General features: G+C 34.3%; 1 protein-coding gene across 1 annotated transcript in view; it reads left to right on the forward strand.

Annotated features, from left to right (window-relative positions):
- Positions 1-19,171, forward strand: part of GALNT13 (UDP-N-acetyl-alpha-D-galactosamine:polypeptide N-acetylgalactosaminyltransferase 13 (GalNAc-T13)) — an 869,120-nt gene that overhangs the window by 528,059 nt on the left and 321,890 nt on the right. The window contains exon 8 of the mRNA XM_006880780.1: positions 13,620-13,737. Coding sequence (XP_006880842.1) covers positions 13,620-13,737 — 118 coding nt within the window. The remainder of the gene's footprint in view (positions 1-13,619; positions 13,738-19,171) is intronic.

Below are 19,171 nucleotides of genomic sequence, written 5' to 3' on the forward strand. Positions count from 1 at the left end.
CCAGTTGCAGAGTGGATTATATTTGGGAGGAGAAGTAAAATTTTGATACGATGGATTGAGGATTTTACTTGGCACCATCAGCTGGAGTTTTGTCAAAGCTGCCATATAGAAGTGGAATAAAATTTTGGTCCACATCCTTGGGTTCATTGACTGAGGCTAATGATCAGTTATTACTTATGATAATTCTTCAACTTTTCTTGGCAAAACAATTCCTTTTGCCTGTATTTCATGAAAAATAAAAAAGAAATATATTTATTGCAACAAATGTACTTTGAGTCAGTAGCCTATTTGCAGTACAGCCTTGGAAATGGTTGAGTACAAAAATAATCAAGCATATTATCACTAAATGAATATGAATTACATAGTTGAATAGATGACTAGTGTCATTAATTACCTTTTTGTTGTTCTTGTGTGCCATTGAGTTGGAACCAACCCATAGCTTACCCTCCAGCAGTTTCTGGAGGCAGTTAATTGCATAGGAGTTGATTGTACATCTTCCTGTTACAGAGCAGCTGGTGAATTTGAACCACTGCCTTTGGGATTGCAGCACAGCTTCTTGCCATTAGGCCACAAGAACACCTTAATTACCCAGTACTGAAGATTATACTCAAAATCATTAAATTGGTCCAGGATGCATTATAATTTTTTGTTGTTGTTGTTTTGCTGTCACATATGGCTTTTGAGTGGATTTGGTTTAAAATATTTTAATGAGTATAATTCCCTATGCAAATACAAATGTGTAGATACTTTTGAGCACTGTGCTAGATACTAGTTATTCAAAAATTAATTTGTCAATCCCAGCTCTAAAGTAACACACTGTGGTTTTAGTCTCATATACTAAGAACAAGTCAGAGAGAACAGCATAAGTGTCCTGGGTGTGGAAGCTCAAGATTTAGTTATATATATATTATGGGGCTCGCACTATTTCTATGCAATGCTGTGAGTCAGAAGTGATTCATAGTTGATCTCCAGCAGATTTTCAGAGGCTGTAAATTGCACTACAAGAGACTGCCTACTTTTCATCCACAGATTAACTGGTGGAGTAAAACTACTTGCATTTAAATTGACAGCACAACATTTTACCCACTAGGCCACCAACCTCAAAGTACTGAAGAATAAATTCAAGCTTCTGTTGGTAATACTAAAGGGTCTATGAGCAAAATCTTGATGATGCATGAATCATCAAAAGAAAATGGAAGGAATACATAGAGTTACTGTACCAAGAAGAACTGGTCAACACTGGCTGCTTTTCAGAACTAGCATATAATCAGGAACCAATGGTAAGGAAGGAAGAATTTCAAGCTGGACCAAAGGCATTGGCAAAAAATAAGGCACCAGGAACTGATTGAATAACAATTGAGGTGACTTAACAAAAAAGAACAGTATGTGCTTACTACTCTATGCCAAGAAATTTGAAAGACTGGCCAACTGATTAGAAGAAATCCATATTTACACCAAACTAAAATGGGTAATCCAAGAGAATGTGCAAATTATCAAACAATCTTACCAATATATGCAAGTAAACACTTGCTGAGGATTTTTTTTAAATGGATAGAACGTTACATCAATAGGGAACTGCCAGGCTGCATTCAGAAGGGGCAGTGAAATGATGTCAGATAGATCTTGCCTGAAAGCAGAGAATACCATAAATATGTTTACTTGTGTTTTATTGACTATGCAAATAATAACAAATTATGGCTACCTTTGAGAAGACTATAAATTAAAGAACACTTAGTTGTGCTCATACAAAATCTATACAAGAAGCTGCTGTCCTCATGTAAGAAAAGAAATCTGCATGATTTTAAATCAGGAAAGATGTACATAAATACTGCATCATTTCTCCATACACATTCAATCTATATATATTGAACAAATAATTTGAGATCATGGGTTATCTAAAGAAGAATATGGTATCAGAATTGGAGGGAGATTGATCAACAGATTATGCAAGTGACACAACTTCTAGTAGAATGTGAAGAAAACTTGAAACACTTTGTAAAAGGACCAATATCAATGAGGGAATGCCTGAATCTTATTTCTACCAGTTTCACAAAGGGGAATTGTTCCCATTACTAACATCCACAGTGCCAAACAGTTACAAGGTCAGACGTAGTCTCCCACCTCACACTCCTGAACCTATTTCTATTAATTACTGCATCTGATATTAATGCAAATTGACTCATGGACTTTTTTCAGAGTTGAGGGTTTATTAAGGAGATAAGTTGTGAGAAGGGTGGGGGTCCAGATTTAGTTAAAGAATATAAATACCTGAACTCTCCAGTGTCTGCAATCATCCAGTGAGCTTTGTCTCACAGCAGACACAAATCAGCTCTTCCTTCATTTGTCCAACAAGCAGAACCTTTGATTTTGGCTCCATCTCCACAGTTATACCTCACCACACACTCCACAATCTGAGTCATATCTCTCTCTTATGTTGGGCTCACAGCTGTTGATAATGTAGAAGACATTGATTAACAGTGAACTATGTGTCTGCAGTTGATGCATCTGGAGATCATGCCTCAGTGTGCTAAAGCAATGGCTAGAAAAGCCATTTTTAAAAGTCCTAATACCAAATGTGTATTGCAAAAATCAAAGAATACACTGTTAAATATAGACTATTTCTGAACATCAAGAAAGCAAAAATCATTACCATTGGATCAATAATAGATGGAGAAAAGATTGAAGTTGTCAATAACTTTATTTTTCTTTAAATCCTCAAGGAATCAATGATCAAGAAATCAAAAGACTTGTTGCTTGGTAAAATCTACTATCAAGCACATCTGCAAAGTGCTAAAAAGCCAGAGTATAAGTTTAGAGGCTATAGGGCACTAACCCAAGCTATGGTATTTTGATGCATCTAAATATTCAACAATGGGTAAGGAAGACCAGAGAAGAATCATTGCCTTTAAATTGTGGTGTTGGCAAAGAATACTGAATATTTTGTGGACTGCCAAAAGAACAAACAACTCTGTCTTGAAGAAGGTGTAATCAGCTTACTCCGTAGAGGCAAGAATGATGACATTTGGAGCATGTTGTCAAGAGGGGCCAGTCCTTGGGAAATGACATCATGCTGGGAATGGTGGATGGTCAGCAAAAGAAATGATGACTTTCAATGAGATTGTTTGATACAATTATTGTAACAATTGGGTTTAGCAGGTAAGAGATCTTGAAAATGGTACAGAATAGGACAATATTCACATGTTGTTGAATAGGGGCGCATTGATTCAATGCCACCTATCAACAACATCAACCATGGTACTCTAGTGGTTAACGGGTAAGATTTTGCACTGCTAACTTAATGACAGTCAACTTGAATCTTGTAAGTTCTCTAAGGAAGAAAGATGGGTAATCTCCTTTGGAGAGATAGTTAGGTTCAAAAAATTTGCTGGAGGGTCTGCTATTAGGTTGTTCCAAGTTAATGGCAATGAGTGAGTGAGTGATTATGAACGTACATGCATATATAGAAAAGAACCTGCCTTAAATGTTACCGTCTACTCTTTTAATTATGCTTTGAAATTGACACTCAATTAATACTTATATAGAAATTAAGTTTCTGTTTTAATTTTCCACTGATGGAAATAAGTTAGAAATCTACAATTTAAATTGTTATTTCAAAATCTACTTTTTAAAATCCTTTTGTTGTACCTCATTAACTCTTTAAAGTAAATTATTTCGAGTTTTTAAATACATTATATATATATGATATATATATTGACAGAGACATACATATAGATATAAAGATAGAGATCTTGATATAGATGTAGTGACAGACATACATATGAAGCAATATGTACCTTCCCTACATATTCTCCTATGTTGTTTCCACCCATAGCAATATGTAAAATATTTTCACCCCACAGAAGACTTCCTAATCCCCTCCCTAATTGGATCTTCTGTAGTACACAAAGAAGTCATTCTCTGAATCAACTATTTAGAACCACCAATAATTTCTTTTATTTTTGGCTACTTTTCCTGATTCTGAGTATGTGCATAAATGGACACTTTCACTATGTAGTCTTTTACCTTATGAACACTTTTCTATTTAATGATTATTAATATTGTTAAGATGACCTTCTTCCTTTCCACTTTGAAAATTATATTATCTTCCTGAAGTAAAATAAGACTTTTATATTTTTTTACTATTTGCTATCCATATTAAACAAACAATAAAGTAATTATTAGTTATAATTCCTGGCATTTAAATTACTTTAATATTTATTTTTATTAATATTCATCTGTTCCTTCATGTATTTATTTTTTCTTAGTTGGAATTAAAACTTAAGATCAAAGTAACTAAATGCATGATTGAAATATTTTTAATATAGCTTTGATAGCTTGTGAACAGCTCCAAATAATCACATCTACTTTTTTTAATTCTTGTATATTATCAAAGAAATAGGACTGAAGCAGGCTTTGGCTTTGGCAATTGTGGGTTACTTATTAATTGATCACCTAACTCACTGCCAAATCAGTTCCGACTCATAACAATCCTGCATTGTGTTTCCAAGGCTGAAATTGCAGCATGAGGAGACTTCCCTTCTTCTTGGAGTCTCTGATAGAGTTGAGACATCAGTTAATAAGCACAGCCTCTGGGTTAATAACACAACTCCATATGGTACATGTTACCAGAACTCTCATTTTTGTTGTTGTTATTTACATTGTTCCATCCAGATTACACTTGAGTTTATTGTTATAATTACTATGTCGATACATCTTGTTGAGGGTCTCCTTTGTTTCTCTGATCTTCACTTTGACCTCTTCTGACAGCATGCTCAAAGTGTGCAGGACAAAATTACAGCACTTGCCTCTAAGGAGCACCCTGGTTTTATTTTCTCCAGGACAGGCTTGTTTGCTGTTTTGACAGTCTGTAGTATATTCAATACTTTTTTCTCTAACATCACAATTAAATGGCATTGATTCTTCTTCTGTCCTCCTTATTCATTGCCCAACTTTAAAATATGTGGAAGTAATTGAAAGGACTATGGCTTGGTTCAGACACACTGTAGTCTTTAAACTGGCAACCTTCTTGTTAGCACTTTGGAAAGGTCATCGATAGCAGGTTTTCCAATGAAGCACATCTTTGATTTCTTGATTGTTATTACCATCAGTGTTATTTATGGGTCCAAGTAAAGGAGATACTTGACAACTTCAGTCTTTTCTCAGTCTTTTGTCATGATGTTACTCATTGGGTCAGTGGCAAAGGACTTTTTTCCCCCTTGATGTTGGTGTGTGAGCCATATTGTAATTTTTATTTGTTGTTGTGACTGTTCTGCACCATTGAGCTGACTACAACCCATAGTGACTCTATGAACAACAGCTCTGAATCTTGCCCTATCCAGAGGCAACTGTTAGATTTTCTTTAATTGAACTAAAATCTACATTTAAACTTAAAGAGAGAAATTGAGGTAGATTTCCTTAGAGCCTTTGAGACCTTTCTAAAAACTAATACATACAGTGAAGAAGTCCATAGAGAAGAGAGCTCTTGACCTTGTCCATAATGAGTACCATTGGTAACCCACAGGCAGCTCTTTTTTGGCAGTTTGAACACACTAGCAGCTCTGCAGGAAGAAAATAGAACATTCCTTCCTGTGTGTTTTAAGCCTCATAAATTGTTGGAGGGTCAGCTATGAGTGTTTTCCTGACTCTACAGCAAATAGTTGATTAGTTGTCCTTTTTTAGAGCAACTACATAGAAAGATCAATGTTAATAGCAAAACAATGACTTTGAAAGAAAAAGCTGAATTTGTGAGTACCCAATGGGTTAACATTCTTCATTACTTGCTCACAATAAAGTGTAATCTAATATGTATTTATTTTTAAAGAAGTTAAAAATATTTTGGACCTCTTATTAGATCTTTTCACCTATATTTTTGAAGAAAATAGCAGTAATATTACATTCCTTCTAATTAATTTAGAAAATATGTAGGAGAATGGGAATCCCAGAGAACTTGATTTTACTTATGTGAAACCTATACTTGGACTAGGAGGCAGTGGTCAGAACAGAGCAAGGAAACACTGAACGGTTCAAAATCAGGAAGGATATATGACAGGGATGCATCCTATCTCCATATCTTTTTAATCTGCATGCAGAATAGATCATTTGGGAGGCTGGGCTCTATGAGAAGGAATATGGTATCAGGATTGGAGGAAGACTCATCAACAACCTGTTTTATGCAGATGATACAACCCTTGCTTGCTGACACTAAGGAGGACCTGAAGTGTTGCTGCAAATGGTTAAGAACTACAACCTTAAATATAGATTGAAGCTCAATATCAAGAAAACAATGATTCTTACCACTGGGCAGATTGGAAACATCATGATAGATGATGAAGAGATTGAGATTGCTAACATCTTCAGTTTTTTTGGCTCCACAATCAACATGAATAGTACCAGCAGCCAGGAAATCAAAAGACAAATTGCATTAGGAAATTCTGCTGTCAGGGACCTCTCCACAGTACTGATGATCAGTCTAGAGACTAATGTGTGCCTGATCCAGGCCATGGTCTTTGCAATTAATTGCTATGCATCACAAAGCTGGACAATCTAGGGATGATAGAAAGAGAATTGATGTCTTAGATCTGTGGTGCTGGAGAAGAGTACTGAATATACCATGGACTGCCAGCAGAACAAACACGTTCATCTTAGAAAACATGAAACAGGTTACTCCTTGGAGGCAAGGATTCTGAAGCTTCATGTGACATACGTTGGGATTGTTGCAAGGAGTGACCAGTCCTTGGAGAGGGACATAATGCATGAGAGGGTGGAGGGACAGCATAAGAGAGGAAGACCTTCAATGAGATGGATTGACTGAGTGACTGGGATAGTGGGTGTAGATGTGTTAGAGATGATAAGGCTGATTCAGGATAGAAGAGAGTTCAGAGTTTTACATAGGGATGCTGTGAGTCACAAACGACTTGATGGCACATAACAGCAATAACAGCAGGTGGTGCAACCTTAAAGGTTGACAAATCAAGCCCACATAGCAATAACATAGGAAAAACACACAAACCAGTTAGTGGTTCTTGAAATTACATCCAAGATAAACCAATGAAAGAAAATTGCTTTATAAAACATATACTTGCCACGAATTGGAATTGACTGTATGGCAACTTTTAACCAGAAATTCAACAGTTGGTTGTAGAGATAACTTATAAAACTTCACAAGTTTATTGAAATTATAAAAACAGAGAGTGTTTTCAAGGTTATGAATTAAATTTCAAATTTATATACTAAGTTATTTTATAATTCTGGCAAAATATTTGAAATAATCTGATTTCAGCTGTCATTATTTCTTTAATTCCCATTAAACACAGAGTAAAAAAAATGAAAGGATTAACATTTTCACCAACTATTGCACATCCTCTTGAAGATTTAGGGTTATAATAGACTGAGGATTATAAAAAAGGATTAAGGAAAAAGGAAAATAATCGAGGTGGAAAGTGATGGCATTACTTTCTTACTGAGAAGATAGTCCTTTAATCGTAGAACAAGATACTTGACTCTAATATTCATTGTCAAATGCTTTCTTTGGCAGCAATACAAGTCATATGTTCATATCAAGTAGAACTTTCTTCAATTTTTCTTCTTTTTCCTGTAGAAATAGGTTTGAAACTATTTGTATTTCTTTTAATCAATAGGATTTGAATTACCTTCTTTGATCAAAATCTTAGCCAATTTACACTCTAAAAACAATAATTTCTCCTATTAAAAAACTCTATAGATTCATAACTAACATGAGCTCAATGCATTTTATCATATACTACATATGAAAAAAATTTTGTAATTTGTAAAATTCTTTAATCACATTTAATATTCATGTTTTTGCTTCCTTCCCTACCCTCTCTTCTGCTTTCTTTTATTTGGCATAGTAGAATTAAAAAGGAATTAGAGAAAAATGCATTTAATTTGCTTCTAAATTCTGAATTGGCAAGATTGTTTGCCAAATAAAGGCCTTAAAAATTATGAAGAAAACCAATCTAAGTCAAATCTGAGTGAAGATTTCAGATGCAGAAAGGTTGTAAGATTCAAATTCTGTGTTATATACACTCAGCAGAGTCAGAAAATACCTTTTTTTGGTAGGATTTTAAAAGCAAAATTGATGCAGAGGGAAGAAGTTAGAAATGAAAGTACAGATCAGGAGACAACTGCTTGGAAATGACTGTTAAAGTCATATGATGAATGAACTTAAAGAGATATAGAAAGAAGAAAGTGAGGCTAAGAGCTCCTGAGGAGAACTATATTTCAGGGCAAGAGAACATCATTTTTAAATGCATACATTTGTAGCAAAACATATAATGTCACAGATGTGGAAATGAACTTATTCAGTGTGGTAACAAGTAAGGAAAAAGAAGAGGAAAAGATAACACATCATAAAATGAGTGGTTAAATTGGTAAAGGAATGCCTCGATAGAGCAATGTCATGGGAATTAGAGGAGGGGGAAAAAAACTTAAGCAAAGAGGCTGATGAATTGTGTTAAATGCTTTTAGAGGAGGAAGTTGAGGACACACTGATGTAGTTCAGAATCAATAGGGACCTTTCACAAAGAAGTTACAGTAGATGAGCAACAGGATACAGACTCCAGTTAGAAGGTTAAGAGGAGTTGAGGGAGTACTTAGAGACTAGCCTTTCAGTAAGGTTACCAGTGAAGAGAATAGAAAATATATGTCCTTCGTTTGAATGAGTTATAGGAGGAAGTTAAAATGATTTTGGTTTAGGTTGGACCATAACTGAGTAGATTTTTAAGCTCCAGGGTACAATCTGGAAGTCAAAAGTATAAAGCACAAATGTAATAGTCACTGAGAAGTGGTTGAATGAATACTTAGGAGTTTCCTACAGGCACAAGTATATGATAGTTATGATAAAAAGAAAAGGGATATTCTTTCAAAAAAAAAGAAGGAAGAAGACACAGAAAGATACATAAACATATTAAGGTAGAGATTAAGGGAATTAATATTTTACATATTAAATTAATCTGGTTTTGAGAAGAAGCTAAATGATTTTGTTTAAAAAAAATCCATTAAAATGAGACTGGTGGGAAAGATACCAGATAAAAGGATTGTTAATGATGCTATAGACTAAGCACAATCAATAGCATGAATTGTTACTATAATCAATTGATCTCAACTATTTCATTTCCAATGATTCTTTGTTTTAAGAATAGAAGTAGATGCAGAGAAGAAATAGTTTACCCCAGGTTCTGAGAGTTACAAATAGTGAGCTGGGTCAGACAAGGACAGAGAACTAAGGATGCTAAGCTAGGGTGCTTTACTGAAAGGGTAAGAGTACTAAAAGGGTAACAATTAATGTGAACATTGGGACAGAAATCACAAATAAAGGATCAAAAACAACTTCCATAAAATTGAAACAAGGATTTTAAAATGTAGGAAGTTATGAATAACTAGAAAGCTAGCTCTCAGAATGCAACATCTTGACTATGAAATAGTGTTAAATAGTTTGCAACCAGAGTAAGAGTTACAATTCCATGAAATTCACCTATTATGGGAACAATGAGGATGTAATATTTTAAGGGGTGTGAAATATATTCTGAAATGTTCATGTATAATGAGAAAGGCTGATGTGAAGAAGACTTGAGAGTGACTTAACAAAACTCATGTTTAAGTGATCTCATGGAAATAATGCAAATAATGGAAATAATGCAAAAACTTAGGCTGTAATGGAATGACTGCAATGAGGTGAGTTTAAGAAGTGACAATTAAAACTTATTTTATGTTAATTTATGTACTGAAGCATATTCAAAGGCATAGCCAGTTTTGGAGAAGATGGTTTTGCACATTAGGTCATTTTATGCTATTGTAAAAGGTTAGGAACAATTTAAAATTTGATGTTAAAGATTCTGCTGAGGTTCAAATACTAATGGGATGAAGGCATAGTGAATGAAACTATTTTATGAGTAGGTAGGATGGGGTAGGACATCATGATGTAGACGCTCTCAAGTTAGAGGACTAACTCCAAGGCTGTGCCTCTCTGGTGCTTTTAATCCACCTGTGGATCTTCAGGAGAAAGACTGGCAGCCCCCTTTTAAGATTCACAACCTTAGAAACTGCACTGAGAGTCATTATGACTCATAATGGACTTGAGGGCAGTAAGTTATTGTTTTGAAAAATAAGATAGGGTGAGTTAGGACTGCTCAAAAGACTACTGAGATAAGTTTATTTATTTATTCGTTTACTAATATATTTCTTATGAAATTGCTTACCACAGTGTAAGCATTCTAGGGTTTGAGACCTGAAGATAAATATTAATCAATCTTCAATTTGTATATAATTGTTTAAATAATATTACCTAGAATCAAAGAACATGAGGAATTAGAAGTACTCTTTTGGAAAAACAGAATGGGTTGAATTAACAACAACAAAGCATCTGTGATGCAATAGATTAATAATCTCCCTATAGTTTAAAACAGAACATTGATCTTCTAACGTGACACTAAAAACAGTTCCTGGAGCCTGCTGAAGAATACAGAGGTATTCATTTTTAAGAAAGATGCAGAGACATCTGTGCCTGCATTTCTCACCTCTTTTGCACTAGCCACACTGCAATAAATGTTGTTGGCCTCCGTTATAAACATCTTGAACATTTTCACCAAACACACTTATCAGACCACAGAAAAACGCTGCCTAAAGCAGATACCACAGATTATTAACACTTCTTTAGTAAGACTGGAGAAGGATGGGCAATCTACTCCCATGCAATTAACTGCCTGTGAAGACCTGCTGCAAAGTCATTTGTGGGTTGGTTCTAGCTGGGAGTCACACAACAATATTAGTAAGACTTCTTTGTGAATGAACAATTCACCTTACTTTTTCTCTGTTACTCATAATTTCAATAAAGAAGATACAACAAAAATAATTCAAAAGACTTTTGTTAAAGTAACTAAATACAGTTAGAATGCCACCTATCCTTATTGTTTATTGTGTATTTACCTCTTCCACCTTATGACTATGGGTTAGATAGTGTTTCCACCATTGAGAGGATTATTGCTTTTCCTCCAATAAAAATGAATTGAACTGGTTTTGTTGGTGTGAGATTCCATGGCAAAACTTGCAAATCAAACTGTTTAATTGCCTCTAATTTTAGGGAGTTCTGGTGGCCTAGGAGTGAAAAAAAAAAAAAAAGTTATACTGCAATCCCAAAGGTACACACTGCAAGGGAGCAAGATGGGCATTCAGCTCCCATGCAACATACTGCCTATGAAAATCCACTGTAGGGTCAGCCATGGGTCTCTTCTGAACATACAGTACCCAACACAACAACAATCAGGCCTTTTGCTTTGTTAGATATTTTTGAACTTTTAAAGCCACATCAAACAAAATCAAACCCAGAATCGCTAAGTCAATTCTGACTCATAACCACTCTATACAACAGAAGAGAGTAGAACCTCCCTTCAGGGTTTCCAAAGCTGTAAATCTTCAAGGAGGTAGACTGCCATATGAAGGAACTTGTGGTTCCAAATTGCTGACCTTTTCATTAACATCTAACTGCTTAACCTCTGCACCACTAGGACTCAAGGTGACACGAGCATATCTAAATAAAACAGTAGAAATACTCATAAGCCATCAACACAGTACAAAACATGTTGCATAACATTGCCTATGGCTATCAATGTTAAATATTAATTAATATAGTGCATCACCCCTAGATTGCATGAGAATTAATTTTGGGGGAAAAAAATCCTCTCTAGAAATGTCTGTCTTCTGGAAAATGCAGGCAGAATTTTTCTTCTGGTTGCTTTCAAGTGTAAGTAAAATTTATTTGCGTTTTGGTTAAACATGTATAATTTACCCATTTATAATACTTTTCACATATTTATAGGAATGATGAATAACCCTAAGAAATAAATTCAGTATAACTATATCTTTAAGTTCAAATACATCAGTATTTTATTAGTAGGTAAGTGGACAGGCACTCAGAACTGGTGATTAAAAATGCATTCTTTAACATTCTTAAGCACTTAGTTGCATTATGATAGGATAATTACGGCAATTTTTTGGTTCTCATTTTATTAAATAGACTATCCAGCTCCAAAATACCTTATGCAGTTATTACCACAGAGTTCCAAAACCCCAATCATTTAAGGGTCAAGACTACTTCGTAATTACCATCTGTTTAGCTTTGTTAATGTTTCTCATTGTAACTCAGGTCAATGATACTGTACGTGTTAGGAACGCAGCAAGAATAGAAGTAATAAAGCAGCTCTGAGTTTAAGCAAGGCTCTACTACTCCAAATGATGGACAGTTAATTACCTGAGTGCGTAACAGTGAGAGCACTGGGAGAAACAGAGAACTTTGCAATATGAGATGTATCCAAGTACAATATTAGTTGGTGGTTTTTCTATGAACTATCCATTTTAGTTGCAAAATGTGAGCATAACCTGTGGCAGAGAAGAATATAATTTTGAGAAAAGCAATACAACTTTTTAATATACTCACAAACTATTGGATGATTACTTTAAATTAGGGGATTGATTTTCTCATGTTTGGCAGCAAAATAGAGTAACCTGGGAATGTTATAAAATACCAGATAGTTAGATCCACCCTAGACTAATTAAATGGGAATTTTTAAAGGGTAGTATATGAGCATGGACACATTTTAGGGGCTTTTTGGGTTTGTTCCCCAATAAGCTATCAGGGTTGAGAAATGTTATATCCTTTTATGCAGTGCCTATGATTCACAGGTTTAATTAGAAAAATATTAAAAATGTTAAAATATTTTGTAAATATTTTTATGTACTTATTTCCTAGAAATGCTTCCTAATATTTATTAAAATTGATAATTTCAACACAACATACTAATATTGGCTCTCAAATATAGTCTGTTTAAATTCAACAGTAGACAGCTAGAATTTTCTTGTTTAACAAACCACATTGCATAGATTGTGTATTATAGTTCATGTATTAATCATTGTCTTTATTGAATATTACTTAAAATGTAACACTTTTAAGTTTCTTTAAAAGTCTTTTGAATATGAGGATCAAAAGACATATGTTCTTAGGGATAAATGTTTAGAATCCAGGCTAGATGTCATTCTGAAAAGCATATAGGATCTATGTTTATGTATCCCTGTATACAATTAAGTCTATCCTTTAATTAGATAATAAAATAAAATGTTAGACACAATGCTATTAGGTTAAAATATTTTTGTAACATTCATTAAGTAATCATTTCATATAAATACTTTCTGATAGTTTCCAAAATACCCTAGAGTTAAGTTAAATTAATTTATAAGACAAAATATAACAACTGGTAGTTTCATGATCACTTCATCACTTTGAACACATAACTAAGGGCACTAACATCTTTTCACTTTGCCTTTCAGAGGAATGTAGAAAACTCAATATTAAAATGCCAGTGCTCTTATTTATCTCTGACACATCTTAGAAAAACATGGATTTACTTAAATTTAGTTCCATGGAAAGTGTGAAAGAAAATGCTACTTATTAATTTTAAAAATTTCTTAATCCCTTACCTTCAGTTTCCAGTTTGAGATATTTGAGTACCTTTTTTAAATGTCTCAAAAATACTTGCTACAGTCTCATTAAACGCCACACATTGTTTTCAAAAGATATTCTTTTCTTTTTGTTTTTTTTTGTCAACTAGGACCCCTACTATGGCTGGTGGCCTATTTTCTATTGACAGAAACTACTTTGAAGAGATAGGAACTTACGATGCAGGAATGGATATCTGGGGTGGAGAGAATCTTGAAATGTCTTTTAGGGTAATTGCCTTTTACTTTATTTTTCAACACTGAACATACCATGCTGTAGTATGCACATATCAGACCAAATAATTTACTATCAATCCTTTTTTGTGAAATGATACTAATTACCAGTCAATTGATAATGTTAATATCTACTTAAATGATTTGCTAAAGTCTTAATGCATGCAATATTTATTGTTAAATGGAAAATTAGAGATATTTTTAGAGTTTTATAAATTGCTTTATTCAAAGTAAAAATATTACAGGACTTTCAAATGTCTTTATATCTTAAGGAACCAAATATTGTACTAAATTACTTAGTTTTTTGGTGTTTTTTCTTTTTAGTTGAAACTTGAAGGTATATATGTGGACTGAATTTGAAATTGTTGTCTAAGATTATTCTCAAATAACATTAAGAGTCACCTGTGGATAAACCTTTTGAAAGTGTGTGAAATACCATAAATAATTTTGAACAATGCAAATTTATTTTTAAATAACCTTCCATGTAAAAGAAAATTTGGAGACTATCCCTGATAACTGTAATACTGGAAAGAATATAAATAATATTTTATTACAGTGCATAATTTAAATTATGGACACATAAATGTGTCTGCGTGCTATGAGGTAGTTAAGCATTATCATACTTCTCTTTTTATCTTTCTCCAAATCACACATATTGTAATTTTAAAAATGAGTAATAATACTGATTTTTTTTACATTCTTTGAATTATATGTAAACTATTTTATACATTCTAATTTATTTACATAATAAAATTTTAAAAATTTAGATGTCTGAAGTGTATGCTATGGGTTTTAATTTCTCATTAATAAAGTAAAATTATCCAACTTAATATAGCAATATATGTGTGATACTGTGTCGGAAAAAAAATCAGAATTTCAAAATGAGTTTTATTTTAATTTCTATACTGTGAATCATAGAAATACTAGATTGACCTAGTTATTATAGTCTTTTGCCTATGAACCTTCTTTATGGCCAAATGTATGAGAATATTATTACTTAATGGAATTTTATTATTCTCATATTTATTTATAATCTGATGGAACAAGCCCCAAACTATATAGTATGATATTCAGTAATGTATTGCTGTAAGACCAATGGTACAATGCTATAAGACCAACTGTACACTTTGCACAGTGTAGTCCTCAAAGTGAAGAAAATAATAAATCAAGTTTTCTTGGAAGTCAGTTTATACAAAACTTAGAGATGATTTTCATTGTTAGAGTGATAGAATGATTGTTTATTCACTCATTGACCAATATCCCTTGGGTGCTGTGCAGGGATTACATAAGAAAAAGCAGAAGAAATATAGCAATATTGCTACTATCCATCATTTCATTGCCTGTATTTTTCCTTTCTTTCCTAAAATCATGTCCCTCTTTTCTTCTTATCTGCTAAACCTGTGGGTTAATGTGGTAAACCTGTGGGTTAATGTGATAAAACTGGGAATCATCAGGAAATGCAATAGATACAGAAATGAGTCAGAATAAAACATTTAAGAATACAGTAGTTGAGGTAGATACAAGGAAACAGGGAACCTTATTCATTTCCTAGTCCACTGTTAGCTTAAAAGTTGGCTTTTCTAACCATTACATTAGTCCCCTGTGGTCTCGAGCTACCTTAACTGTAGACATATGGTCTTGCTAATCATCAACAGCTGTGGGACTGGGGGTGCGGGGCGGGGAGGAGAGAGAGAGCCCACTCCCATACTTGAGGAAGACTAGAGCAAGACTCTGGTGAAAGAGAGAGAGGTGGTGAGACCCTAGAGATGGTACTGGAGAGATTGTGCATTGCTGTGGAGAAACTGTGGCAACGTGTAACCAGAGACCCTTGAGATAAAAGCCATAATTAAAGGATTTGCTGTTCTTGATGGATACTTGAAGGAGAAGATGACTTATAATTGCTCTGAGGCAAACCTTCCTAGATCTTTGAGGAATCCAGAGGCTTCTTGAATTTGTGTTGCTGACTTGAAACCAGGTATTTTACTAATCAGTGAATTAGTCTTGCTTTTGACTTGCCCTGTGAGATATTCTTTGCCTCGCCCTCTTCCCAACCTATTTTCTTAATAAATTCCACTCTGGGAGTAAAGTCTGTAAGTCAACAATGAATATAGAAAACTTAAGGTGGGTGGTAATAGGTTCAGAAGCATGGGGGCTGAGGGGGGCATATCTGACCAAGGAGCTGTTTACTGCTATGGATATTATTGATGGGAAAAGTTCCACTTTTTGAAGTGGACAGAAGTCAGACTTTGTCACTGTCACCCCTACAGTGCATCAGCTCCTTTTACACCTAGAATGTTGGAAAATTATACGTTTCATATAATTGGTTGTTTGGACTTATTAGAAATAAAATACCAAGTAATTGTTTTTCCAGTGTTTGATTGATTGATTGATAGAGAGTGAACACATGTTCTAATAGACTCTAAACATGTGTTTTACTTTCATCTGCATGACATGAACATGTTTGCTTGATAGATATTACCCTGACTGAGGAAAATATCAAGTAAGAGAAAATGCTAGAATAGTCTGTTAGCAAAGAAAGGGAACCTTTTTTTCTCTTTAGATTAGTTTAATGAGAAGGAGCATCAGTTGAGGATTCATAATCGGAAGACTTGCTTTCAATATCTAATTCAGTTGCTATGCAACAAATATGCTTTGAACAATTAATTGTTCAAAATATATAGTATTTTTCCTCTGCACATGCTAAAGATACGGAGATGAAAAAGTGAAGATATTTTCTTTTGCCCTTAAAATAATCACATTCCTTTTGTAGAGGTACATAGCTAATATTGACAAGAAACTTTAATAGTTAATTTTAAGAATTTGTGTATGAGGCATTCTTGTCATTGTTATATGTGATTAAATAAAAGAAATTAACCTAGACTGTGAAAAGGCAATGGTAGTGATAATGAAGTTGTTGATTGTCATTTCTTCTACATAGTGTATTGTGTGATTTAAAGTAAATAAGTTTAAAAGAAGAAAAATATAAATATCTAGATATCATATCCAATCTAAGGGAATGGATATTTGCAAAGTGGTTTACAATAGAGTCTCATAATCTTTGATGTCCAGGGAAGTATAGTTATGAAAGCACAACCCAATGCCAGGAAGCCAATTCTGAAAAATAGAGACTGTACATAAAGTTTCTGAGGCTGTAAATCTTTATGGGAGGAAACTGTCCATCATTCTTCCACAGATCAGCTGGTTGGTTTAGACTACTGACTTCTTCATTAGCAGTATAAGTCAGCATGCTCTATGTTTACATACCTCCTTATAGTTACTTATAAGCAGATGAAGTTCTGTGAAACATTCTATAAAACAGTACTCTTTGATTCTCAGCTCAGTAAGAGTTTTAATTACTACCAATCAAGCAGGAAAATCTGATCACTTATAAGAATTGAGCAGCATATAAAGCAGAGTCTGGAAAGGTAAATAGGAATAGTTTAAAACCCAATGTAATTATTAAAATGGCAAGAAAATTATAACCAATGAGACAGTAGATAGAGAAAATGGGTATAAAACATATTAACTCAAAATAAAGTATAAAAAGGAAAGTGAAATAGTAAAAACTACAAATAAAGATGAATAACAAAATAATTTAAACATCATAAAGTTTATTATAAATGTTGTTGTTATGTGCTGTCAAGTCACCTGTGACTCATAGTGACACCATGTACAACAGCCTTGTACTCTTCTCTGTCTTGTTCCCACCTCACTGTATCTGACACATCTACCCCTATTACCCCAGTCACTGAATCAATCCATCTCATTGAGGATCTATTTCTCCTGTGCTGTGTCTCCAACCTCCCAAGCATGACATCCCTCTCAAAGGACTGGTTCCTCCTTGCAACGTGTTCAAAGTATGTCGGACAAAGCTTCAAAATCCTTGCCTCCAAGGATCAGCCTGGTTTCACCCTCTCCAGAACGAACCTGTTTGTTCTCCTAGCAGTCCATGGTATATTCAATACTCTTCTCCAGCACCACAACTCAAAGGCATCATTTCTCCTTCTATTATTCCTAGTCATTGTCCAGCTCTGTGATGCATAGCAAGTGATTGCAAAGACCATGGCCTGTATCAGGCACATCATACTCTACAAACTGACATCGTTGCTCTTCAGTACTTTGGAGAAGACTCGACAGCAGACTTTTCCAATGCAATTCATCATTTAATTTCCTGGCTGCTGATACCAAGAGTGTTAATTGTGGAGCCAAGCAAACTAAAGCTGTTAATGTAAATACTTTTAAAAAACTAATTAAAAAATAGAATTCTCAGGTTAAATAAAAAAAGATTCAACAATATGTTAAAAAAAACCCCACCTGTCATATGAATGGCATAAATAAATTAAAATAATGATAAAAGATGTAGTATGTTACCAATTAAACTGCCATAATAAAGGTTCTGAATCATTGTTGTGGCTATAAATCTTATCAGATTCTTATCTGCCTTGAATGGAATAACTGGTATACTTGAACTATTGACCTTTATGTTATCAGATCAACATCTATATGACTGCAACTCTAAGCAAATGTATTTAACAGGAGTTTATATCTCAGGACAAAAGAAGGTTGTTTCATAATAATGTTATTATTGTTGTTGTTGTATTTTATTATTGTTGTTGTTGTGTTGTTGTTATGTGCCATGCAGTAGGAACTGACTTATAGCTGACCCTCCAGCACATATTCAGAGGCTGTAAACTTCATGGGAGAAGATTTCCTATCTTTTTCCTGTGAATTATCTAGTGAGTTCATCCAACTTACACTGGGTTGGCAACACAACTCTTTATTTACGAGGTCACCAAAGCTCCCTTCATAGTAACATGTTAGTCATTGTCAGGTGCCATCAAGTTGAGTATGACCCATAGTGATCTATAAACAACAGATTAGAACACTGTACTGTCCTATGCCATCTCACACTTCCCCACATACTAGAGCCCCCTTTGGCAGTTAGTGTGTCAATCCACCTGGTTGAGGGTCTTCCTCTCCATCATCTAGCCTCTGCCTTTCCAAGCATGATGTCCTTTTCCATGGAATAGCCTCTACTAGCAAGATGCACAAAAGCATGTAAGGTGAAGTGTTATCATTTTGGCCTTGAAGGAGCACTCTGGTAGTCTGTGAGATATTCACTACTCCAGCACCACAGCTCAGTGGCATAGCTTCTTCTTCGGTCATCCTTATTCATTGTCCTGCTCTCAGATGAACAGCAAATGGTAAGAAAGACTGATCTAACTTGTGGGCTGCTATGATGCTGAAAGCTATGCTACTAATGTTTCAATTGCCACGAGAGTTACCAATAGTGGACAGGTTTTAGTGGAGCTCCAAGATTAAGACAGAGTAGTGAGAGCCATGAATGAAGGAAAATTAGAAATTGTTAAGAAAGAAATGGAACGCATAAATATTGACATATTAGGCATTGGAGAGATGAGATGGACTGGCA

The sequence above is a fragment of the Elephantulus edwardii genome, unplaced genomic scaffold (genome assembly GCF_000299155.1).
Source record: "Elephantulus edwardii isolate Elephantulus edwardi_28Jun2011 unplaced genomic scaffold, EleEdw1.0 scaffold00010, whole genome shotgun sequence".
NCBI lineage: Eukaryota > Metazoa > Chordata > Mammalia > Macroscelidea > Macroscelididae > Elephantulus > Elephantulus edwardii.